This window comes from Brachyistius frenatus, unplaced genomic scaffold (assembly GCF_029030835.1).
Source record: "Brachyistius frenatus isolate BFR_SWC_R1_liver_20210118 unplaced genomic scaffold, ASM2903083v1 Contig_4, whole genome shotgun sequence".
Lineage (NCBI taxonomy): Eukaryota > Metazoa > Chordata > Actinopteri > Embiotocidae > Brachyistius > Brachyistius frenatus.
In genome coordinates this window covers 5299334-5324987 of record NW_027210603.1, presented here as the reverse complement: position 1 = coordinate 5324987, position 25654 = coordinate 5299334, and the positions used below count along the sequence as shown (strand labels likewise).

At 42.2% G+C, this 25654-nt stretch overlaps 2 protein-coding genes across 2 annotated transcripts; both read left to right on the top strand.

Moving 5' to 3' along the window:
- Nucleotides 1-924: 924 nt before the first annotated feature.
- On the top strand, nucleotides 925-10430 carry dcaf12 (DDB1 and CUL4 associated factor 12). Its single transcript, XM_069712058.1, has 9 exons — nucleotides 925-1343; nucleotides 3413-3703; nucleotides 4514-4786; nucleotides 5861-5921; nucleotides 6109-6302; nucleotides 6874-6939; nucleotides 7095-7257; nucleotides 7674-7852; nucleotides 8397-10430. Exons 1-9 carry the CDS (start codon nucleotides 1284-1286, stop codon nucleotides 8553-8555), a joined length of 1446 nt encoding a protein of 481 aa, XP_069568159.1. The 5' UTR covers nucleotides 925-1283; the 3' UTR covers nucleotides 8556-10430.
- Nucleotides 10431-10724: 294 nt separating this feature from the next.
- On the top strand, nucleotides 10725-24813 carry ubap2a (ubiquitin associated protein 2a). Its single transcript, XM_069712041.1, has 27 exons — nucleotides 10725-10778; nucleotides 12646-12789; nucleotides 13142-13219; nucleotides 13386-13496; nucleotides 15126-15288; nucleotides 15416-15496; nucleotides 15581-15644; nucleotides 16238-16335; nucleotides 16528-16586; nucleotides 16685-16755; nucleotides 16909-17071; nucleotides 17603-17873; nucleotides 17977-18281; nucleotides 18453-18679; nucleotides 19077-19359; nucleotides 19802-19841; nucleotides 19955-20129; nucleotides 20438-20489; nucleotides 21688-21994; nucleotides 22146-22237; nucleotides 22505-22555; nucleotides 22663-22756; nucleotides 22843-23259; nucleotides 23365-23469; nucleotides 23557-23624; nucleotides 23705-23896; nucleotides 24016-24813. The coding sequence occupies exons 2-27, from the start codon at nucleotides 12688-12690 to the stop codon at nucleotides 24109-24111; spliced, it is 3765 nt and encodes a 1254-aa protein (XP_069568142.1). The 5' UTR covers nucleotides 10725-10778; nucleotides 12646-12687; the 3' UTR covers nucleotides 24112-24813.
- Nucleotides 24814-25654: the final 841 nt, after the last annotated feature.

Below are 25654 nucleotides of genomic sequence, written 5' to 3'. Positions count from 1 at the left end.
GTGGTGAGACTTGATTATTGCTGAGATCATTCTGATAATGTTGTTCACAAGAAGTATGATCACAACAAATTAAATAGGGTACATGAAGCTGGTGAGACAGTACAACTCCCCCGCCCCCTTCTTTCTCTCCTTTATAACAAACATATGTTCATTCTCTCTGTTCAGATGACAAAACCGCAACAATGCAGATGATTGTCCATTCAGGTATTGTCAGCGGCAACTGGAAAGATCCAACTGTGCAGCTGAGTCAGCAGAAAAAAGACCAATATGCAACAGTGTAGAGGCCATATGAAAGCCTGCCTGCGGTTACCAGGGCAAGATTACAAAGTCGAGTGCATTATCTCCACAGATATGACTTGAAGGTCATTTGTGTGATTTCAGATTTCCACTCCAACCATATCCCAGTGCTCACGCAAATAATTTCCATCTTCAGAAAAATCGAGTAAGCCAACTGTGATGAAAATTAATTATCAAGATGTGTGACTTGCATTGTCGAAATCTCCAGGTGAACAGGAAGGCATTAATATGCACAATAATTAGAAAGATGGCAAGGGATATGAGATAACAGGTGCCAATAAAATATTAGTTTTTGTGAATCACAATCATTTCACAGAACTACATTTATGTGTACGCTGAAACTTTTGATAGTTTAGGATTTGGTTATATTTATATATTAGTACCTATTTTTAACAAATCAATACCTTACCATTATGTGCGTATAGCTTTGTAGATCAGACTTGCATATTTGTATAAGAAGACTTGTAATATAAAGGTATTCGCATGTACTAACAATTTTGTCACTAAAACAAATAATACGGTATGCTCTTGCACAGAAAGATCAGAATCATCGACCAGTATGGGTCTCACGCAATTGGCGTGGACGAGCACGCATGACGCTCCCGTTCACGTACGACCTTGTTTTTGTTGATGTTTAATTTGAGTGCGGCTGCGCGCTGCCCAATGCTTTCGCCGTTGCTGCTGACGCGACTTGGCAGGGGAAAAGAGTGTGTACCCTCTGATTTCAGCTAGCTAGAAGCAGGGCAGTTTTCACGGCGTGAAGTGTTGTAATATTTGAGAAGCTGGGACGCTGGCGAGCGAAAGGGATTCAGCGATAATCTTAGCCTGCGACTAACCAACCTTTCCCGTATGTGATCGCCCTTCCTTGTCGTCGGACGCCGCCAGCGAGGGCCAAGGAACTAAAATAGCATATCGCCATTATATGATCCAGTGTCCAGCGTCACTTTTACCCTCCATGTGGGTGAGGGAACTGTGTGTGTCAGATTATGGCGAGAAAAACAGTTAGCAGGAAAAGGAAGGCAGGAGAGCCCAAGGACCAACAACAGGTAGGCGGAAACCGGTGTTAGCTAGCCAGTTGTATTAGCATGCTAACGAGCACTGAGCTAGCCAGATTTAGCCGATATAAGCCCTGTTAGAAACGGGATATTGGTGACATTTTAACAGATATGCGGCTGCAATATTTTGACTAAACATGCACTAAACATGCACAATGGCGGTCTTCTTGAAAAAAATATGACGGGGTGTTTCTATTTGAAAGGCAGTAGCTGCTAATGTTAGCACGACGTTAGCCAACGGCAGTCCGTTATCACTACGACTGCTAGCCAAAAGGTCGGCTACCTTTCCTTCATTAGGGTTATAGTCAAATGTGACCATTTTATAAAAACACTATCGGAGGTAGTAAACTAAGATTGACAGTCTTTTTCTCGGTTTGGGTCATTACCTGTCACCTTTTAATCATTAATCAAAAAGAAAGTGAAATTATCTAATTAGTATAATTAAGCATCGCCATTGCAACGTTAGCGGAAACGTTACCAGTTACGCTGGCTAACCAGTTTACTTCACGTCAGACGAACCGTAGATCGGTTTGTGCAGGATAATAAATTAGATGTTTGCTGACGACAACATTCCCCATCAATAGGACTTTGCTCCTTCAGCCTGCCCAGCTGCCACTAAATGTTCCTTGAAACAAACCAGAAAATTGGATGGAAATATCCTAAGGTTTGTTATTTATCTATGTATATTTACGACCTGCTTTTACTGCGTCACGTCAACAGTGTTGGTGCGTGTCTGTGGCTGGTGGGACCCCCATCATTCACCAGTACCCTTGAACCACATCCTTATTACCAGAAGTATTTTTCCAATCTATTAATTTCTCCCATCAGATCTAACGATCAAAGACTACATGAAAAAAACAACTCGGATACAACCACATATTCCTTTGAGAGCCAGTGAATAGAAACTGTTACACAACGTACAATGGGCATGAATAATTAGGCCAGGGTGAGACAATTAATAAATAACAGTAATATGTGTATATTTATTATAATGAAAATCCCTAATGTCACTATAAATGTTTGCAAACAGCTGTGTTCAACATCGTTCAGGCAGCTTTGAAATAAATGAAGGGTCATCCAACGGATGAATGTTAAATGCAGTACGAGCTGATCCGACAGGTTTCCTGTTGTTATCTCTTCCATTTGTTATGAATTCTTGATAAATAAATAAAAATTTCATTTGATCATATTGCAATTCTTTTGCTGTATAAATTATCATTTGTTTTGTACTTTGATATCAAAGCAAAAAAAATATTTGTCAACAAATAAAGTGAATACCATTTTTTTAATGGTGAACTGCTGTTGTGATGCTGATGCTGTGAACTGATGTTGTAAACTGTGAAATGTCTATACAGTCTTACTTGCATGAACCAAATTTCATTTTCATTTTCCCATAAAAGTCTAGGTAACAAGCCACTCAGTTTTGCAAAGGTTAAACAAATGTATTGATGGACAGATGGGAGTGTCCCTGGTGCAAATAGTATGACTCAGTCTAAACACTTTTTTGGAATGTATTCGTGTGTGTGAGACTTTGACGTGTTCCTGACCAGTGATGTGCAGTAAGTACATAAAGAGGTTTTTAAGGGGTCTAATAATGCCAATAGGTATTCTGCACCTCGGTTTTAGACAGCCATTACTGACCCGAGTGAAATGTTTAAATTCAGCGCAATTATGTGCACTGGGTCTCTATTGACCAAGTCCAAAGAAGTGTCAGTGACAATGTGGATGTGTGTGTTTTTGTAGTAATAGTCCCATGATCCACTAAAACTCTGTGTCCACTGTCCTCAGGGGGATGGGTATGGCTAAGCAAAGACATTAAAATAGGGATGAGGGCACCTGAAACACACAAGGATGCAATGACATTACAGCATATTAATTTAAATCCTATCAGCTCTTTGTATTGAAATCAGTAATTAACATTTGTAGACTAACTTCTAAATTACTGTTAATAAAAAGCAATAATTGATAGTGTAAAATATTGGGGCTTGACAAAGGTCATCTGCTTTATCCACAAATCATCTTCAGGTGATTTACCTTCCTCTTCCCCTTCCTTTCTACAGCTGGGTTGGTGTCAGACGCCACAGAAGCGGAGCCGTGTTTCTTGTTCATCGCGTCATGCCCAGCAGTGGTGGTGCAGTCGGCGCTCTGTGGTGTGTGCCCTCCGAGGGCGGGAGTTCAGACCTCAACAGCAGCACGAGTTGCGGCTCCAGCGGAGCCTGCGTGGCTTTGCAGCCGGCAGGCTCCCTGGCATCCTTAAGGAGAGGGAGTTTTCTCTGGGACGACTCAACAAGGTGTTTGCCTCGCAGTGGCTCAACCACCGGCAGGTGGTTTGTGGGACTAAGTGCAACACGGTGAGGTTCCCATTGGTTACTGAGCTGCGTTAGTTAAGCCTTTCTTTGGTGTTTGACGGAGTTACGGCTACAAATAACGATTGGCTTCATTATCGATTAATCTGTTGATTATTTTCTCTGTTAATATATAAGCTGTTTGGTTTTTAAAATGTCAGAAATCTGATCATTTTAGCATCTTTAATTAAACAAAAAAACCTCAAAACGAATAATCGCCTTTCAAAATCGTTCGCAATGAATTTTCTGTTGATCAACAAATTGATTAGTTTACTAATAGTTGCAGCTCTACTCATAATACTATTAATATTAACCAGTGAATTTACGTGCACTGGAATAATTTGATTATTGCAACTGTCATGTATAAACTATAACCAGCTTGGATGCCTAAAGGTTGATATTGACATGTAATGCAAGTAACAGAGCTGAATTAGCTGCAAGTCTTTCAAGTTATTTTTTTGTTTTGATGTGGTGATATATCCCAAAGGTCAGCAGGATTTCCCACTGGACATTTGTCAAAGTAAAGCATTGTGGTTGCAAAACAAAAGGGTTGAGTTGTCGGTGAAAATACTGTAAACATGCACAACATTTCCCAAGAAGATGCCATGTTGAACTTTCTATCATGCAGAGGGCCTGTGTGTTTTCAGATAGAAATGATTTTTAGCATTTGGGTCCTTGATTTTGTTTCTTAAATGTTTGAGTTTTGTTATTCAGATCACTGGACCTAAACATGACTGAACTTCTCTGTCAGGATTTTTATATGTTCCTCCCACACATTTGGGGCTAACGTGATGCATTTTCTTAATTTCCTTGCAGCTTTTTGTAGCCGATGTCCTGACAGGACAGATAACGCGTATTCCCATGCTGAAGGACAGGGAGTGTCATGATGGAGGCTCTGGAGCGGCGGGGGCGGCGGGGCGAAATTACCACCCCACAGGAGGCTCTCGTGCCCGGCTGGACCAGCAGGGCTGTGGGATCCACGCTATTGAACTCAACCCCTCGAGGACACTGCTCGCCACAGGAGGAGACAACCCCAACAGCCTGGCCATTTACCAGCTGCCCACACTGGACCCTGTGTGTGTTGGAGATGTAAGTGGTTTGAGCTCTACTGCCTTTTAGTTATAGCTTATGGTTGCTAATCCACTCTTTTGTCTTGTTATAAATCTTTTGGTTTCGATTCTTTCAAGCTATATTAAGCTATCTGTGTACTAACCACAACATGAACCATAGTTTGTTATCTCGGAAGTCATAATCTATGATTATTTTAGAAAGTGCTGACATCTTTAGTTGGTTTGGGAGTGAGATGTTTGTTAGCATGTTAGCTACTTTTCCAAGTTGTTTTTGGCCTCACCTGCAGAGGTGGTCTACAGATTCCACGGTTGGTTTGTCCAATAGTGAAGTATATCGTCGACTATACAATTGATTGCCATAAATATTAGTCCTCAGAGGATGAGTTTTATGTTTCCCTGACTTTTTATCACTGGACACTGGATTTGTCCAATACTTTTTACAACATGATAAATAAACATCAAGTATTGGTTCCCATCTGGCTCTGCCATAGCCTTCTTCCAGACCACTCGATCTCTGTCCAGGTCTCTTTATTTGTTCAGCCATTCAAAAAGGTCTGGTGTTGTTTTTAATTACAGTTGTCTGCTTTGCTGGGAGAACAACAGGGATGTCCTCTTTCAACATAGCATGCTAGCTAAAGAGCTAGATTTACAAGAAATTGTGACAAAAAGGGTTACAAGCATAGTTGCGTTTAAGTTAGCTTACAGATGTAATGTTCATGGACTTTTTTGTTTCTTGCTCTTTTACCTTTTCAACAAGAAGATGTCTTCCTGAATAAATAATGTCAAATATAATGGCAGTTCAGAGTGATTATCAGGCTACCTTGGCTGCTTTTGGAACAATGCTAACTTAACCTGCTGATATACTCATATTTGAATGCTGACATTTTAAGCTTGACCATGCTGTGATGCCAGTTATCATTTCAGACCTTGCAGGTTCTCTAAAGTTCTCTCTTCATCCACCAAAGAGGATTAAAATCCTGCAATATTATTTGCTGGATAAAATTTTGCTAATATTGCCTTGTTACTATTTAGCATTTCACCCTGCTGCACACAAAGCTGTATAACTTTTACATGGAAGCCATTTGTTTTTCAGGATGGTCACAACGACTGGATATTCTCCATAGCGTGGATCAGTGACAACATGGCGGTTTCTGGTGAGTTTAGTATTGTGAGCATTGGGCATTGAGCATTGCATGCCTTCACGTGATCTTAATTCAAAGTCAGGGCCTGGCATACCACGATGGTAATCCAATATTTCATTATGACACTTTTGTGTGATTTAGTTGATGAATTAGTCGAGGTAAAATATCGATAAGCCCTGTTTTGATCTTAAATTTGCAGGGTCCAGAGATGGCTCCATGGGCTTATGGGAGGTTACAGAGGAAGTAATGAGCCAGGCTGAGAGGAGTCAGAATGAAGAGACGGTGCCCTCCTACGCCCACATCTCCCACCGTGCCCTAAAGGACATTCCCAAGGAGTACACCAACCCATACAACTGTAAAGTCCGTGCTCTGGCCTTCAACAATAACCATAAAGTAAGGTTCATCCTAACGCAGCTGCGAGGAAACTGTGTGATTGTGTTGTGTGTAAAATACTTCTAATATACTTGATGGCAGTTTTGAGGAAAATCCAGTATATAAGAAATATAACTCAAACATTGAGCATTATAATAGTAATTATTAATTCAGTAAAAATCTACTTTGTTAGCTCTGAGTTGAAGCTGCTGGCATGCTGTTTAATTTCCTCTCCAACTCTGTGCTTTTATAAATACATGTGTTTGTCACACAATAGTATTTCTACCTCCATAGGATTAAAATGACTCTTCTCTTTACCTGTTACCATGGTGAATAATAGTATTAGAGATCCATTTATGATTGTAGTTAGTCAACTCGGACGTTTGGGTTTTAAATTATCCCTGGAATCCATTGTAACCAGCATTAAATGTGACTAAAGTAATTATCTGTCAAAGGAGAATTTGACAATTCTTAAAATGGCTTTCAAAGCCTGCAGGGGAGTGGCAGCTCCACTGTTTCTAGTTCTGCCTCCACACAACTCGGCATTAGTCATTTACATCTTGTCTTCCTGTGTTGTTTTGTTCCCTTTCAGGAACTCGGTGCTGTGTCCTTGGATGGTTATTTCCATCTCTGGAAAGCGGAGCATAACTTGTGCAAGGTACACCACATTTTACATTTTTAGAGTGCCTGTTCAGTTTAATAAGTGATCAGCTGCCAACCAAATTAATAAATATTCCTCTAATATTTTTATATTTTCTGAACCTTTTCTCATTTAGTTCCTTCAGTGTAAACATCCTGTGTTGTTCCCCGTAGATACTGTCCACAAAGCTGCCTCACTGCAAAGAGAACGTGTGTCTGGCTTATGGACAGGACTGGTCGGTCTACGCTGTGGGTTCTCAGGCCCATGTTTCCTTTCTGGATCCACGGCAGCCAACACACAGCATAAAGTCTGTTAATTCCAGAGAGAGAGGGAGTGGTAAGTGACGTGTTAAACTTCCACAAGAGGCTGGTAACACAAGCAGTGAGCAGCTGACGCACCTCGTATTAAAGCAGTCTGCATATTATATACTTGGCAATAACCAACCACACGTCGGTGTGCTTGCAGTGGTAAGAATGGTTCACAATGTAACTGGGATGTCACAAAGTTTGTTAGCTCCAATATTTTTTTTATGTTAAGAGCCATCTTATAAAAGCACAACATTGAAATGATTTTTAAGAGGAATTTAAGTGTCATTTCGCTACCAAAAGCATATTTTATGTCTTTGTAGGGGTAGACGGAGAGACAGTGACTCCCAAAGGATCCAGGTTTTAGGTTGGAAAGCACAGAGGAGCGGAGGGTTGCCGTTTACTTTGGAGTAGCTTTGCATTACACGTCTGTGTCTGTTTGTGCAGGGATCCGCTCAGTGAGTTTCTATGAGCACATTGTGACAGTGGGTACCGGCCAAGGTTCTCTTCTCTTCTATGACATCCGCGCTCAGAGGTTCCTGGAGAACCCTTTTAATCCAGCCGGAGGGTATCGGAAGTGTCCTGGTGATGGCATCCTCAAGCTTACGACAGGGAAAGGCTGGCTGGTACATTTTTATTTTATTTTTCTCTGAACTTCTCCTTTATTGAAAGATGAACCGTGAACTGTATAGGGTGGGGCATGGTTAAAAACATTTCAATACTGGTACCAATACCTTGACTTTATACTGGTTCCTTAACAATATTTAACTCCATACCAATTTTATGAAGTCAATTTTGAATAAAAAATAAAAAAATTGCACATTGTGCCACAAATGTGTAGTTTCCATGCAGTTTAGATGGGGGAGTGTAACCTAGGGTGCTTTCTGTAGCTACAGTTAAGCATTTGGCAGGCAAGCTCACGCTGGACACTAAATTTTTACTGTTATCAAAGTTTGGTACCAAATGACAAGCCTTTTTTTTTATGCTAGATATTACCCAAGTAATTCAGTCGGTGCCATAAAAGTATCAATATTCATTGCCCAGCCCTAGAACTGAAGTAGATCTGACACCGATGTACTTGTAGACTCATAAATGGTTATAAAGTTTCTTTGGGCTCTCCTGACCCATAATCCCCCTCTCCCGCTCTCCAACTCTCCGCATTGCTTTCAGAATCACGATGAGACGTGGAGGAGTTACTTCTCGGACATTCATTCCTTCCCCAACGCGGTGTACACCCACTGCTACGACGACTCCGGCACCAAGCTGTTTGTAGCAGGCGGACCTCTCTGCTCTGGCCTGCACGGCAACTACGCAGGACTGTGGAGCTAACCTCCTCTTGTCCTCCTCCACCATCGCTCTATCACTACATCCCTCGTCCAGATCTTTACTCAACCAGTCCCTCCATCCCTCTCCCCTCTTCAAGTTCATCGACATCACGGTCTTTGGTATCCCTCTTGCTCACTGAATTGTCACTCTGTTTTGCTCACATGTGGACTCAGGAGCATGATCTTTCCCTTACCGTATCACGGCTTTCAGTATTGTTGTTGTGTATATTTGTGTCCACTGTTACACTATCCCTTCTCCTATCACCTTCCACCTCAGCTACTCCGTTTATTTATATAAAAATGTACAATTAACCAATACGTTTCAAGAGCTGCAAAGTCTGCCACTGAGAAACTCGCTGAAGTTTTAAAAAACATTAAGAATAAAGTTATACATGTTCTCATCATGTAAAACATTTACATCCAACCTGCAGGGATTAGGCTATGGTCTTTTGCTGGCTTGTTTTTGTATGTAAGGATAGTGTTTACTGCTGCTTCTTCTGTGATAAAATGACAGTGTCTTTGTGGAAAAACTTGTGGAATTCTCTCCTAAAAGTTCCTTTTCATTCTCTCACTTAAACGGACAGCAATAAAAGAGAGGGAGAGAGGAAAGAAGGACTGAAGAGACAATTACTTTTGAAGGAGTGAAACGGAGTGCAGTTTGACATTTGATAGAGAATATTTCCTGGTTGAAACAGCAACCGTAACAATCACAAAGAACTTCTCCCTTTTCTCGACAGAAGTAAAAACAAAGAAGCCAATCAAAATGGGACTTTGTGCTCATCTTATCCTCATGGAGATGATGTAGAGGAGAAACATTTAAGATTGATAAATGCAGTGTTGTTGTTCTGCTAATTAATTAATCAAAACAAAAGCATATTTTATTTTTTGACTGTGTGATTTGACAGGCTGATATTCTAATTTGCTTTATTTGTATTTATTTCCCCCTTTCTCTGTCACTTTTATTCGGTTGGTCAGGAGTGTTTATATCTGCTTCTTTTGAAAGATTTTGTCTTTTCGCTCTTTGCTTATGTTCCCGTTCCCTTTGACCTGAATTCTTTCTGCAGATTGTTCAAATCCTGATCAGTAACCCTTTGGGTGTTACTAGAGAATTTACCCCAAGATTTTCAGTTTTAGTAGCAAGTTAACTATCATCGAATATGATGACTAATAGATAGGGGAGGCTTTGATTACTGGAGTGAAACCCCTCATGAGTCTGGGACTCCTTCACAGGAACTGGGGAGACGATCTGTAGTAGCTCATTTTGATATTCTCAGCCATCCAGATAGAAGGATGCAAAGAGAACTAATGAGATTTTTTTGGACTCTACCCTGGAGTTAAATGCTGCAGGCACATACATTTATTGTCACAATTGTAAAACCTTTTTTTTTTTCCTCTTTTTGTACCAAGGAGTGAGTGATTCTGCTCTTTTTCCTTGTTTGGTAGAGGCAGGGTAGGCTTAAGTTACGTTTTGGCCTTCCTCAAGTCTTTCTGTGAAAGACTGCCACAGGCGATCATAGTTTTCCTTTTCTACATGGAACTTTTCTCCAGTTTTCATGACAATGATCGATTGAAAAAGAAACCCCAATTACGACCACGAATTGAATAAATAAACAACACTTTTAAAGTGTATTTTATATATAAATGTGTATATGTATGTGTAAAATACATAGGGACAATTGCATAAATTTGTATGTATATGTCTGAGAAAGTGTGTGGATTGATCTGTCTACTTGGTGATGCCCTGTTTTTTTTTTTTTATACACGCCTCATGAATGTTTTTACAAATGACTGACTGAGGATATTGTAAGATATAAACATCTGGGGAAAAGCTATTAAATCTTTAAAAGGAGTAAATACTACAAATAAAAATGTATATTGATGTAACGCGTCTTTTTTTCGTACTTGACGTGATTTAGTTGATCCAGTTAGAAGACCACCTCTTGAATTAGTGGAGTCGCTTCAGGCAGAAAGGTCTCCGTGTCACTGATGCTCCAGTCTGCACTGTTATGACACCGGAAATAACAAAGCTGTGCGCTTCTTCAATGAGCACAACTGTAAAAACAAATATTAATAAACATCCGTAAAACTTGAATCCCAGTTTGAACAGGGTGAAGCGTTGAGGGAAGAAGTTCGTTGTGACCTGGAGACCGGAGGGGAGCATCCACCGCGGCAGCGCACGTCACGTGACCATCTTGTCTACTGCTGGCCGAGTGAAGCGTGTTAGCAGGTAATAAAAACACACATTTTCTCATGTTTTCCTTCTTTTAGTTTGTGTATTTCCACACGTTTAAACCATACAGTTAATCGAGTATTCGCTAAAACAGTTGGTCTTTGGGTTCTTTGTGCCGCTTACACGGGGTTGTGAAGAATGTCTTTCGCAATTTTTTTCTGTTGTCTTGTTTCCCGGTAAGCAATGTCGGGATGGGATTGTGCTCCGCTGCGAGGCCTTTTCTTTACATTTGATACACCTTTGTTGTTTGCGGACAAGCGTGTAGGTTAGATACCGACGACGCGCTCAATATAACATCCACTATCGTTAGATAACTGCGCGGACCTATAAATACGCTTTACGATTTAAGCACGCCAGCTAAACGGCAGTTGGCTATCAACTTGGGCCAGATTTAGATAGCATCATTAGCTAGCAGCCATCCCACCGCATCGACGCTGTAGCGTCAGCCTTAGCATCTCAGTAGCTAACTTCAGTTCATGCTAGCGAGGACAAAGGGGACCGTAGTACCATCAGCGGAAAGTCGGTCAGTGTTGAGTCGAAATCGACGCTACAATAATTTTTATTTGCTTTTGGCAGATAGATATGAACCTCTAATTGTTACCGAATAGTCCCATATTTGGGTTGAAAAAAACAACAACAAGTAACCTAACATCAGCGGGCTAACGTTAGCATTGGTTCAAAACAACACTCATCTGCCTTTACTACGAAAATAATCTGATAATTATCAGTCAGTCAGCTGTTCGTTAGCTGTAACCAGGTTGATGTCAGCATAGTGTAATTTAACTAATATATATATATATATATATATATATATATATATATATATATTTATTTGGTAATTTGTATATGGCCAAATGAACGTAATGACAATTGAGTTACTGAATGACTGTTTTGTTATTGTTCGTGTCTAACACCGCCAATACACATTATTGTGACGTTACACTAATATTGTATTTATTAATTTTCGCGTGCGCCTACTGCCTTCGATTTTCGATGATATAACAAACATTTTGACTTTTATTTAGTTTTTATTTATTTATTTATTTTTGATCAGAAATTGCATTTAAAGCTTGTTCGTTCTTGTGTAGAAGCTTTGTTCAGTCCAACAGCCAATGGGAGCTTTGTAGTTGCCAACGTCACTCAGGCACTGTAACCTGGATTGCTATTGTTCTCTGACATAACACAAATGGGTCAGTGGGGGTATCTGTAGTCAAAGTTTCAAACTGCAGCACAAAATACAGAAAAAATAAAATGTTCCATACCTTTGCAGGTGGATAAAACTCTGTTTGTTTAGGTGTTTGTGACATCTTTTAAGTGCAATCTTTTTCTATTTAAAACAATTACTTCCTGCTTGTGTGGTAATACACCATGTTTCCATCAAATATATAAAATATACATGATTCTGTTGTCAAATTTTCATAGAGTATCCCAGCATTTCCCAGCATTAGTTTAGCGCTTTAAGTGTGTATGAAAGATTTACTTGCTTTAAATTAAAGAGTAAAGAGGGGGTGTGGGGTCAGGGTGTGAAGTGTTTGTTTTGCTTCATACACACTGTTGTCTGTACCGTTTGTAAGAGGACACTGGGTCGCTCTCCCTCCTTGACCCAGATTTTCAGCAAAGCTCTTGCGTCACCAGGCCAACGCTGTGTCTTAGTGCCTCCATAAGGGCAGTATTTATGATTGTGCAATAAGGTATAGCTATGCTCACAACACATTTCTGGTAATAAACACTTCCTTAACAGTCACAAGGAAAGTATTGAGGTTGTGCCAAAACAACATTGTAACTGCAGTGGTAATTTACAATGCTGTTATATTATTGCATATATGTTATATTACTCATCTTTTTTTTTTTTAATATTTTGCAGATTTTTCTATTTTGTACATACAGAGTTTTGTATATACTGTATATGATGAGCTCGCTGGGCGGCGACAAGGCCCGGGGCCCTCGGGAAAAAGCGCTGCCAGCTGCCACTCACACATCTCTACCACAACCACAGAAGCAGATACAGGTGAGCTGCTGTAATGTGTAATGTGGAAACTTTCTGAAAACACACTCCTCTGAACCACAGACATACATGAGCAGGTACAGGACTACCCTTGACAACACAACCACAATGTACACATTATGCAGTAATCAATACTGAAAATAAATTTCTTTTGTTTTGATTGCAGCTACACAGCATACACTTTTAATGCCGATAATACATTTGCTCAGTGTACTTTTTTTAATTTTTATTGTCAGGGACTTCTGACAATGAAAATTAAACTAACAGTTTAATTGATCCGTTATACATTATACAGTTTTTTTTCTTCCAGTTAAACAAAATTTCACCGAGTTGTCATATTTTCTTTTGCGCACAGGCTACTGCTGAACAGATCCGGCTTGCCCAGATGATCTATGACAAGAATGATGCTGACTTTGAGGACAAAGTTAACCAGGTGAGGAACACTTTGGGTGTTTGCCAGACAGTACAAAACTCATGTCTTAGCATCATGTTTAGTTCTTCCACAACTCCAGCACTCTACGATGTGCATTTTGTCATGTGTCATATGCCTTGTTAACTGGCAGACATGTCTAATTATGTGTGTTTGTTGCTTTCCTCAGCTGATGGAAGTGACAGGGAAGAACCAAGATGAGTGCATGGTAGCACTTCATGACTGCAATGAGGATGTCAGCAGAGCCATCAATTTCCTCCTGGAGAGCACCTCGGACATGGTAATTGACAAATCATCTCATGTAGTCTCACATGAAAATTAAAGCCTGTCATTTACTTTCAATCATATGGATGCGCTCCTTCAGTTTTTGTGATTTGATTTTTTTTTTCCCCCCTTGGAATGCAGAATATAGAGAAGCTCAGTACAATGACATGTGATTTACATTTGGAAATGTTTACCAATGTCTTTAGGATTTTAGAGGAGTTTTAATTTGTTCATTCAATTATCCTTTAAGATCATTCAGACGTTGTCCATACCTTTAAACAGTTTAAATCAATTTGTGGAAAGGTGCTATCATGGTTTGTTAACTACTGTAGTTCCGTAAACTCAGGCTTTGTAGTGAAATCAGCACTTATAGATTCACTGTAGTTTAGTTTTTAAAATGCTCATGCATGCTGAAACACAATATGAGCCATTGTGCGGCTTGATAAGACAGCTGTATTGATTAAATTAGCATCATCTCTGTTATGTCAGATATGTATGAGACAGATGACTGCAAAAACACAGCTGAAACACATTCTGTGAGGACAACTTGTCAGGCTGCAGGTCTATTTTCAACACCAGGGCAATTTATATTTCTCTTTATTAGGAAACATAAAGCATTCTGGCTCATAAACACTAGATTTCAAGCGATGCAACATGCTGAGGTGAACAAATGTGTAAAACTCGAGGTTAGCAGTTGGCACTTGCTAATTGTCAGGAAACTTATTTGAGTTGTCGTTTGCCAGAGTGACTGCTGGCTCTGTGTAACATCAGGGAGCATGAAGACATACTATTGTACACCAGTTTTCACTCTCCTGTTCAGACTGCAAAGTCATATGGTCTTCCGAATGTCTGGTAAATACTCGGGTGTTGTTCTGCCTTTGAGTCCGAGTGAGCGTCCCAACATTTCTGAAGAATACCAGCCTGCACAGATGGTGAGGAGAGGTTGTAGGTTGTAGGGCGAAGCAGCTGGACAGATAGCTACCACTGTTGTTTTGAGTTCATGGAAGTCCAAAAATAGAAGAGAGCTGGTTTCCCCCTTTACATTAAAGACTCCATTGTTATGGCAGATACATCAACCCTCTGATTACATCCGTTTCCACTGCACTTTTCAAGATTCAAACTGTCATAAACAAATGAAATGATAACTGAGTGTGTTTTATTTCACTGTAAGAATATGTGTAGCATAAGAGAAGAGTGGTCTATTAAATACTTGACACCCTAATTGAAGTGATGGCAGCATTGTAATCAGTGTTATTTTAGAAATCATTTCGTGTACTAATCTCATCTGAGTCATTTAAATCTGAGTATCTTCCAATAACAAGCATTTATTTTGAAATGTTTTTCTTACATAACACAGCAGCATAGTGCACACTTAACTCCATAAGCATAACAGCTTTCTCTGCAGCTGCTTTCAGGAATGTTTTATCGTGTCCTGTAATATTTGGTGTTGTTTGCGCTGACACATTGTTTCACTGCTGATGTGTGTTTATGAAACAAGGGCTTTAATTAAGTGCAATCACAAACACATCTGTTATACTGTTAGTCCTGCACCGTGTATTATTTTTTTGTTGGTACATATTTTCATATATTCTTTCTGTGTTTTGTTTTTTTCTTCTCCGTCCTGTCTTTACTTCCCTGGTTTCAGACCTCTTGGGAAACGGTGGGGAAGAAGAAGCCCCTGGTGAAGGAAGGCCCATCAGAAAGCAAGGAGAACAAGGAGAATAGGGAGAAGAAAGGAGAGAGGGAGGCCAGCAAGGGCCGTGCCACCGCCAACCGCAAAGGCAAAGGTGCCAGCCGGAGCCGACAGGGTAAGGAGCCTAAACATTCAATGAAATCTAGTTCAGAGTCCACTGACTGTTCTTTAGCTTCTCAGTATTGTGTTTGAGTACATCATACTGTAAGGTTTATAATTTGATTTGTTTGTTTCATGCACAGCACGTCCAGAGGAGAACGGCGTGGAGGTGACACCTGTGGACAGAGGTTCAGATCGAGGCCGCAGGGTCAGAGGTGGCAGAGGTGAGCAGGAGCAGAGTACAACACCGTCGGTTTCACCAGATGCTTGAGTGTGTGTTGTTGACTTTTTGTGTGAATGTCATGCAGGATCTGGAATTCGAGGTCGAGGCAGAGCACCAGCAGGGAGCAGGTTCTCAGCCCAGGGCATGGGGTATGGTGGCAACACACACACATTCACAGCCGTTCTCAAAGAATTTTTTATTCTTTTTTTCATGCCAGGGAAGGAATAAGTTAATTTTGTTTGCTTATGATTGGGTTTCTATATGTTTGCAGTGGTTGATTTGTCTTGAAACTAACTTTAGAATGTGTTTCCACAGCCTTTCTATATATCTGTTCATAAAAGACTGTTTGCCTTCAGTTGCTACTTTCATTCAGACACCAACGAAATCATAAATATATCCCAAGAAAGCTTCTAAAAAAAATCCCACAGGAATCCAATGGACAAGTGGCCTTGTTTCATCTGAGAATATTTCACATCCATTGTAAATTCCACATTGACTTTCTTTTGGGTGGGTGTTTGATTCGGATGATTTGTGGCTACAAAACGTTTAAAATAAAATGATTTAATGTCCAAAATCAGTTCAACAAGAACAAGCTTGGCCAACCAAATAGTTAATACTGAAACGGCAAACACTGTTTATTTGATTAAGGATGAACAAAATCTGATTTCTGTCACTGCCAGCCACCCCTCACCTTTCAGTGTGTCTGTGTAACTGAACTTTCCTGTCCTCGAATCTTCCTTAGGACTTTCAATCCTGCTGACTATACCTCAGAGGCTGGAACAGGGACCACACAAGCAGAGGTTTGGGACACGGTGACCAACAACAGCACAGATGGGACAGGTGATCTTAGACAGCACATATGTTTCTCATGATTTGTATATGCAGTAGTGTGTACACTGAGCCAACAGCACTGCAATTCCTCCTCGGGATATTTCATGCAAATCTACGTAAGCTTCATGCATCCTGCATCCTGTTTACCTAATTATTCCACCTGGATTCACATTTTTTCACTCAATATTGGCTGTCCTCTAGTTGCCTGGAGGAGTACTTTGGAAGACTGGGCAGCTGAGGACTGGAGTGAGGATGTTAGTGTGAGTTGACACAAAGGGAAGCACATTACAGTAGAAGTCTGTTGACTTTACTTTTCAGTGTAACAATGTGTCTCTTGTGTCTGTGTGTGTTTCTGCAGCTCGCAGAGACCAAAGTGTTCACCTCCTCGTGTGCACCTGCTGCTGAGAACCACATCACACCTGGGCAAAGGTAAGTTCATTTACCTGTCAAAGGTATCTTTTACGTATTGTTTTTTCTGTTTTTACAAGCTAAATGCCATGAAGGATTTGATTGTGGCTATTTCCAACACATTTCACATTGGCAACATTTTCCAAATGACTTAACCAACTGTTTCTGTGTTAGTCTGGACCTCGCCTCCCTGCTGCAGAAGCCTGCAGTTGGAGGAAGAGAACCTCCGTCCTCCTCTTCCACTCAGAGTCTGGTCTTCACCAACTCCCACCATCACCAGCAGCCGCCTCCCAGCCGCAATGCCACCAGTAGCACAAGCTACGCACATGCTGCTCTGGTAAAAACTGAATATGCATTCCTTCATCTGCCACACATAGTACATGTACAGAGGGTTCTCAACTTACGAACATTCGAGTTACGAACATTCGTAGATACGAACAACCGCTGACGGATGTCCATAAATGTTCGTAAAATGCCGTATTGCGTTCGCAAGTTCGTATTTTGTACAGCGCGCCACATCCGACTGATTCCCCTTTCTGCCGCAACCCACGCCGAGCAGCACTGGCTCATCTCCAACACTTCGTTCGTTGCTCCAACACTCACTTGTTGTTGTGTTCATCTTAGTTCGTACCATCTTGGATACTTTACCGTTTCTCATATATTTATCACCCGTTTCTCACGTGTTTATCATGCCTAAGAAAGCAAATGCTAGTGCTAAATGCTAATGCTAAATGCTAATTTAATATATAACGACTTACGAACAATTCAGCTTACGAACAGCTGTTCGGAACGCATTGTGTTCGTAGGTTGAGAATCTGCTGTATAAATAAACAACGATGGATGACTCCTCTCTCCTCATCTGTACCAGTCATCTGTTCTTGGAGCTGGTTTTGGGGACTTGGGCCAAGCCAAGAGGACTCAGCCCAGCCCTGGAGCTCAGATACTGGAACAGCTGAAGGGTCCTGGCTTGGGTCAGCTGCCCTCATCCCAGGCTGCCCCTCCTGTCAGCACCCAAGGAAGCAACACCTCCATTGGCCGACTGCCAGGCCTGGGAGCACCTGTACCTCCGCCCTCCTCCTCTAGCTGGGACATGAAGGCTTCAGAATCCAACACCACCTCGCTGTCCTCGCAGTTCAGCCGTAAGTGTTAAGTGTAGAGGTTATTGTACAGTCGTGCACACAGTTGCATCTGATTTTATTTCAAATCCTTGCCCTGCACCTGCGTTTTGTTCTTTGACTGCAGGTGAGTTTGGCCTGCAGCCAGAGCCTTCACTGGTGCTGAGCCAGCTGGTTCAGAGGCACACTGGCCCCTCCTTGCCTCTGGCACGTCAGCCCAGTCCTCCATCACAACAACAAGCACCCCCTGCTTCAGCCTCACCTGCTCCCCAACACACCAGCACGCCAGCACAGGCAGGCCCGGTGATGGCTAACGCTGGTGCTAAACCTCCTGCTTCCAGTGCAGGGCTGGACCCTCAGGGCAGCAGTACGCCACAGCAACAACGGGCACAGCTCAAAGGCCAGAAACGAAGGATACCTCCCACATCAAAGGTAGGGAGTCAATGGTGATGGTTATCATTTTCTAGTTACACTCAAATGCTCATTTGGCTGCTTGGGGAGCTTGCTACAGTTTTTAATATAGATGTTTTGATATGTTTTCACGTATTTAGTTTTTTTTTTTAGCTTTGTGTTTTTTTATGAACAGCTATGTCTCTCTGGCAGATCCCTTCCACAGCAGTAGAGATGCCAGGCTCGGCTGACATCCCAGGGCTGAACCTCCAGTTTGGAGCTCTAGACTTTGGATCAGAGTCAGCTTTGCCGGAGTTTGGAGTTGTGGACAACTGTGTGAGTGCAGCATCCAGGGAGTCCACGCCGGCCCCAGCGCCAGCACCAGCTGCACCAGGACCAGGAGCACAGAGCCAGACGAGCCTGTACTCCAAACCGCTCAGGTACTGGCACTGCTGATGATGAGTTACATCTTTAGATAACAGCGCAGGAAATGTACATTCAAGGAGTTTAATTCCAAAACACCATTGATCACGTCTAAAAGACATTTAATCTAAGACAATAAAATACATTAGACCACTGAAAATGGTACAATTAAAATATTAAATCAATAAATTGTTGCTTGAAAGATGACAAATGTAATATTACTTGGAAAACTCAATTTCACCATCAGTATAGCTGTGTTGTAAACAAAGACGATCCACAACAGTTTAGTAAACTAAAAACATTTTTCCTTTCACAGCAACAATCACTTATTTCCCCCCTCAGATAAGCTAATTTGGTGTAATACTTGCTAACTTTGACCCTGTGTGCTCTTCGCTTCCTCCTGGTGTCCTGCAGTGAGTCATTGGGCAGCCCTCTCTCTGTCGCCCTGCCTTCGCCCCTGTCCTCATCAGAGCCAGTATATCACTCCTCTGCGGTGGCGCTGCCCAGTCTCACTCCCTCATCATTAGGGACGGCCGGCTCCACCAACCCTTCCTCCTCTTCAACAACCTCAACCGCCTCCTCTTCTGTACCCACCTCCTCTCCCTTCTCCTCTGTGGGGGGGAGTTATGATGGGACCATGCCCCCTCACACACGACTGGCCTTTTCCCAGAACAAAGAGGCCACAGGGCCAGTGATGGTGAGTAGAGAGTGTTCACAAAAGAAATGTTTATCCGGCTTCAAAGGCTGGCAAATTGTTGAGTCGACTGAGATGAGAAACCATCCAAAGTCAGTTGAGGGCCCAACATTTTTTCTTTTTTCAGACAGAAAACCGCATTTTATTTCTGCATCTTGTGTAAACAGTGTGACAGTGAGAATTCGCAGGTGATGAATCATCAGGTCAGCCCTATTCTGGAAGACTGGCTAACTGTGTGAAATTTAAGGTTGTTCTTTAAATCAGAGGTCTTAACCCTTTATATGACATGGTAAATAAATCTGGATTAGGTTTGATTCTCCCCTTTTGTCCATCAAGTAATGCTAAGCCTCAGCTGGATTCAAGTTGTTTATCTGTTCGTAGATATTGTAATAGTTCTCATCAATGAATGCAAACTCAGCTGCCTTTTTTTCTCTCTTATCACCAGAATGGTCTGAATGGTGTACGAACCTCTGCTGCTCTGGATAGTAAGTTTCCTATGATACATTTATTTCTCGGTGCATACTTAATGTTGAAAATAACAGCCATCTTTTGCGGGCTACTTCAAGTCGTTTACGAGATATGTCATCCCTCTCTGCAGCTTCATCAGCTTCCTCCACACCGAAGCCAGAGTCGCCGTCGATGAACATCAGCACCAATGGGGCCTCGGCACCTTCCTCCCACTTACCCTCCACCCTGCCTGCACACAGCTCAACCACGCTCTCCAACCTGGCACAGGATCTGCCCACAGCGAACCAACTCAACTCACTCAACAGGTGATACACACACAGCAGACTTACTAAATATATCTCGGCTTTAAAACTTGAGGTTGCACCACCTCTGTGTTTGACTCTTGGTTGATCAAACGTAGCTATCTTGAACTCTTCAGAGAATACAGACTAGCAGGCCCTTGGAACTGTCAAGTGGCTGTTATTTGTGAACGTTAAACATTTTCTCTTCTGCTGGACGTTGTGAAATGAGCTGTCCTTTGTAGTGATCGAGAGGAAGAAGCAGTGTTATGAAAGTTGTGATGTCTCCTTGTACACTTGATGATCACACTCTCCTCCGTGCCTTCACTCTACAGCCATGCCAGCAGTCATTCCTCAGTCTCAGCACTGGGCTCCAGCTCTCTAACTGTAAGTACCTGCTTGCTCTGCCATCAACACCTTCTATATAAGAATTTGTCCTTTGTAAATAGATATACACAAGTAAAGAGGATAATGTAAGTTGTTTCAGCACTATTAGCATTCCACTACACACCACCGTGTTTACACAGGACACTGAGTCTCAGCTAAAATCCAAAAAATTCTAAGTGGGGCTTTTTCACTTTGTCTCAAAGCACTTTACAATTTCCCTCTCACATTTCCCTCTTCACTCACCAGTGGTGAGAGAGCCGCGTGGTTTTGTCCGCCCCTTTTTGGTGGAAAACATTGGACTTTCTCTATAGGCTGCAATGTAAAATAGCCTTACTAAACCAGTCCTTTGTGAAACACTGGATCAGAATTAGTTTGAAGACGACACGCCGGCACTGTGTCGAGGTATTGTAATTTCCTGCCGTAGAAGACGCTAGATAGTCCAAAAAAGTGTAATTTGATCCTTTTCCAGGGGGATGAGGAAATGCCGGTCTGATCGATTGCGTTGCATTGACAGCAACGGAGAATTGGAGGAAGTTGAGACTTTTCTCCAAACGTCTGCTTTAAACTAACCGGTTTGAATAATAACACTATGTTGAGGAGTTGCTGTGTATGTACTTGCACCAACAATGATGTAAAAAAACCTCTTATCTCTGATTTCTTTCCCTGTCTCAAAGATCCTAATAGAAGGGCTCTATGACACCACTCTACAGAAGGGAAGACTGAAGTGACATGACTAAGGAGGGATCAAATGAACCTTTTTCATCTACACAGCGTGTTCTCTGGCAGGCAGAGGCCAATACGACCCCTAGACATAGTGCCGCCATGTCACTTTTAAAGTAATTTTGAGCCGGTGGTTTACAAGTGATTGGTTTAGTAAGGCTATTTTACATTGACGTCCATGGAGAGAGGCCAATGTTTTCCCCCCAAAAGGGGGAGGGGACATTTCTGAAAGCCAAAGTTCCCAGATGTGCCACTCTGATCTATAGCTTGCTGATGCACAAAGCTGATAATGATAAAAACGGACAGTTAAAACATTACTGTCATGAAAATATAGAGCGGCTCCCTGGTAATGGGCCCCTGCCACCTGTGTGTCAGCTCAGACACCAGTACACAGACAGCATGCATTAATAAATGTGACAAACATGATGAATAGACTCATTTCAAATCAAACCGCTTCCTTTTGTTTCTTCCTCTGCAGTACACCAGTGTTGACAACAGCAACATGAGCTCTCTGGCTCCCTCGTCTGGCTCGTACGTGTCATCCCAGCCCACCGTCTCTGCACTCCACTCAACCCACAACAGCAGCAACAGTAGCAGCAACATCAGCCACCTGGCCAACATGACAAACATGGGCCACAACATGAGCAGCACAGTTGGTGGTATCGTTGGCACAAGCGGACTTCACTCTGCTGCCATGGCCGCCGCCAGCACAGTGCTGGGACTTGGCTCCAATGGAGCCACTGCCACGTCCAACCTCTCTGCACCAAGGACCACACCCCTCACTGGTACACAAACACACCTCAGCCACTGCGAATGTTAAACCCCAATAAACAGTTTAAATAATCTGGATCGTCAAATAGCCCGAGACTGGAGCTGTTGGTTTATATTACGTTTAAGTGTATTAAAGGGATTGTTTTCGTGTAATTGTATTGCTAGGTAAAGCTCCTCCCAACCTGTCCCAGGGAGTTCCTCCTCTACTGCCCAACCAGTATATTATGGGCCCCGGAGGGCTGCTGCCCGCTTACCCAGTAAGTAAACTTTCAGGATCTGCAGCTGCTTAAGTGCTACGTTATTTCTGCCAGTCAGCTGTGATGTCGTAAAGATACATTTGTTCTTTTAACTACATTGATTTTGCATTTGATTAGATGACTCATTATCATCATACTCACACTTGAAGCCTTTCAGAGAACTGAATCACAGTCTTTATTTTCTTAGAGTATTTAGTTACTGTATATGCTTTTGTACATATTTGGTAGTTTGTGAAACTGAGCCTGCTTGTTCTTTGTGTCTCACAGCAGATTTATGGCTATGAGGACCTCCATATGCTCCAGTCCAGACTGCCAATGGTGAGCTCTTTGGACAGCTTTTTAATCACAATCCCTGTAGTCCTCATTCAGGATTTTGTTTGTTTGGTAGCTGTGGATCTTCTCCTGATCCTCTTCTGTTCCTTTAGCCCTCTTTGCAGGATTACTATGGAATCACATTCCCCGGCCCCACAGCGACTCTCTCTGGTAGAGACGGGAGCCTAGCCAACAACCCTTACTCAGGTAAAGTCCCTTGACCCTTGGCTGGCCTCGTCCAAAGTGCTACAATCCAGCATCTGTTCTGACGTGACATCTCTCCTATTTTTCAGGTGAAGTCACGAAGTTTGGCAGGAATGACTCCACCTCCCCGGCACCCCCTTCAAGCCTGGCGGCACAACAGCCTCCCCAGGCCCAGAGCCAAGGACAGAACCAGGCCCAGCCTCAGCCTCCTCAGGCCCAGCCTCAACCCCAGGGCCAACCGCAGCACCACAGCAGTCAGCAGGCCTTTCTGCCACCAGGCTACAGCTACACGGGCCTGCCTTACTATCCCGGAGTGCCCGGCGCCGTACCCAGCGCTGCTGCCTTCCAGTATGGCCATACAATGTTTGTTCCGCCCGGAGGCCCAGGACCAGCTTCGGCCAAGCAGCACAGTATGGGCCTCGGCCTGGGAAACCCCTCGGCTAGCCCCTTCCAGCAGCAGACACAGCAGCAGCCGAGCGGTTATGGCCAGCACACCTTCAGCTCAGGTTCGTGACAAGTGTTACCAACGTCTGTCAACTTAGAGTATGAAGTATTTTGATATTTCTGGCAGGGGAAATATTGATCTCTAGGGTTGATGTTTTTCTTTCCAGGGTATGAGGAGCTGACAGCGGGGCCAGCAGGAGTGGAATACAGTAAAGGGTACAACTCCTCCTCACAGGCACAAGCCAAATCTGCTGGTACTGGGCCTGGGAAAGGTAAGGAGAAAAAGCTTTTTCCAAAATCTTAATTTGCATTTTTAAGGGTGTGGCATTCCAGTGTGTAAATGCTGCTGTTGTTGACAGGCGTCTCAGTGACATCCAGTAACTCCGGTGTGCCAGACATCAGTGGAAGTGTTTACAATAAGACCCAGGTGAGCCTCAGGTACTTCGACACCACACAACCTCCCTGTTGTTTTAGTATCAATACGAATACATCCTGTTTCCTCTTCAGTCTTTTGATAAGCAGGGTTTCCATGCGGGGACCCCCCCTCCCTTCAGCCTGCCATCAGCGCTGGGGGGTCCAGGGCCTCTGAACCCTGGAGCAGCTCCTGGAGGCTATGCACCTGCCCCATTCCTCCACATCCTGCCTCACCAGCAACCACATTCACAGCTGCTGCACCACCATCTAGCTCAGGATGGACAGGTACTACACTCCTACCATGATTGGTAGGAGTCATGACTGATTCCTCCGCCACATTGTTTAACTCTTCTTAGAGGTGTGTTGTGCAAATGTTCAGTTATTTATTGTCCCTCAATGTTCAGGGTGGTCCGAGCCAGCGCGGCCAGTCCAGCAGCCTGCAGCAGAAGAGCCAAGTCAACAAGTCGAGCTACGGCAGCTCCCCCTACTGGGCAAACTGAGATGACTACGTCTACAATGTGTGCTTGTGTGTGTGCATGGACATACGCCAACACACAGCACCACACCGGCCTATCTGACTGACGAGATCAAAGAGGGACAAACCATTTTACAACACAAGCTAAAACACACACTACCACCCCTCCCCCTTTGCTCTGTATATCCCCTTTTCAAATTTATGGCTGTTGTATGTAAAATATATTTATGTATGTATTTATACAGTATATATGTATTGGTAGGACATAAAATGTGGTTTTCTGCATTTTGTTTTTATTTTGAAGGACATTTTATTTCAAAAAAATGTGGAAAGATGAGAATGCTAAATCATGGAGATGAAGTTGGTGAATATACTTGAACACAAGCATCTTGTGATGTGGATTTTTTTTTTTGTATGCATACATGAACTGAGAATGATGTACATAGATTATACACATCATTTTCATGGCAAAGGCCTTTTTTTTTAATTATTATTATTTTAGAAGAAAACCGTTTTTGTAACTTTGGTCTCCCACATCTGTGAATCCTTCTTTTGAGGGTGACTTGAGTTGATAGCTTGACTTTTCTTTTAGCCCCGTTTCCCTCCATCTGTCTCTCATTCCTCAACTCTTTACTAGTTGGTTGGTTTGACCAACCAGGCCTTGGATTTGATGTCATTTTAACATTGGTTTAATCCTTGTTGTCCAAATTAAAAGTTATGAACAGTTTCTACGCATCTGGCATCAATATTTACATACCACATTGTTGTTGTTGTTGTTTTTTTAACTCTGTCCCACGTTTTATTTACACAGTATCATAATAATGTGATGTGAAGTCTGACTGGCAGGACAGTCGAGGTACCAACTAAATATCTTGTGTAAATAGTCAATATACTAAACAACCAAAGGGTGTCACTGTGCACATGTTCAGGATACTTTGTAAGCACCTTTCAAATTGATGGGGTTTTGGCACGACTTAACAGTGAAATTTAAATTTAAGTACATGTGGCTGAAAAACATTTAATATGGCTTACCTGAAGTGCCACATTGTTTTAATTAACGCAACAAAACTTTCAGTTTTCTGTTGCAGCATGTTCACATGGAAAAGTGATACGAAGGAAAGTAGAGTTCCTCTTCGTTGACAGACTTATTGGACACTAAAGACAGACTGAGGCCAAAAATAGGTGGAAATCATACCTTTGTATATTTTAGAGGTAAGTTTGTACATACTCTAAATATCACAATAAACTGGTTTACAAGTAAGTAACATACAATGTCACTTAATCATGCTTGAAAGAAACTTACTACAGATTCAAACTCAGCATAAAAAGTACTGTAAGAGTCAAGTGTATTATTAGTTAACTTGAATTTCAGGAACATTAGTAATTTAATTTCTGAGTTATGCTCATTGTGCCGGAACTAACATGTAAAATATATTGAAAAGACATTTATGTCAATGTTGACGCTCCCTTTTTTTGTGATTTAATGACGTCCTGGCGGCAGCATGTGCCAAACAGAGAGCTGCATTAGGCATGGGAGCATGTCGTTTTTAGATATTTTTTCTACCGTG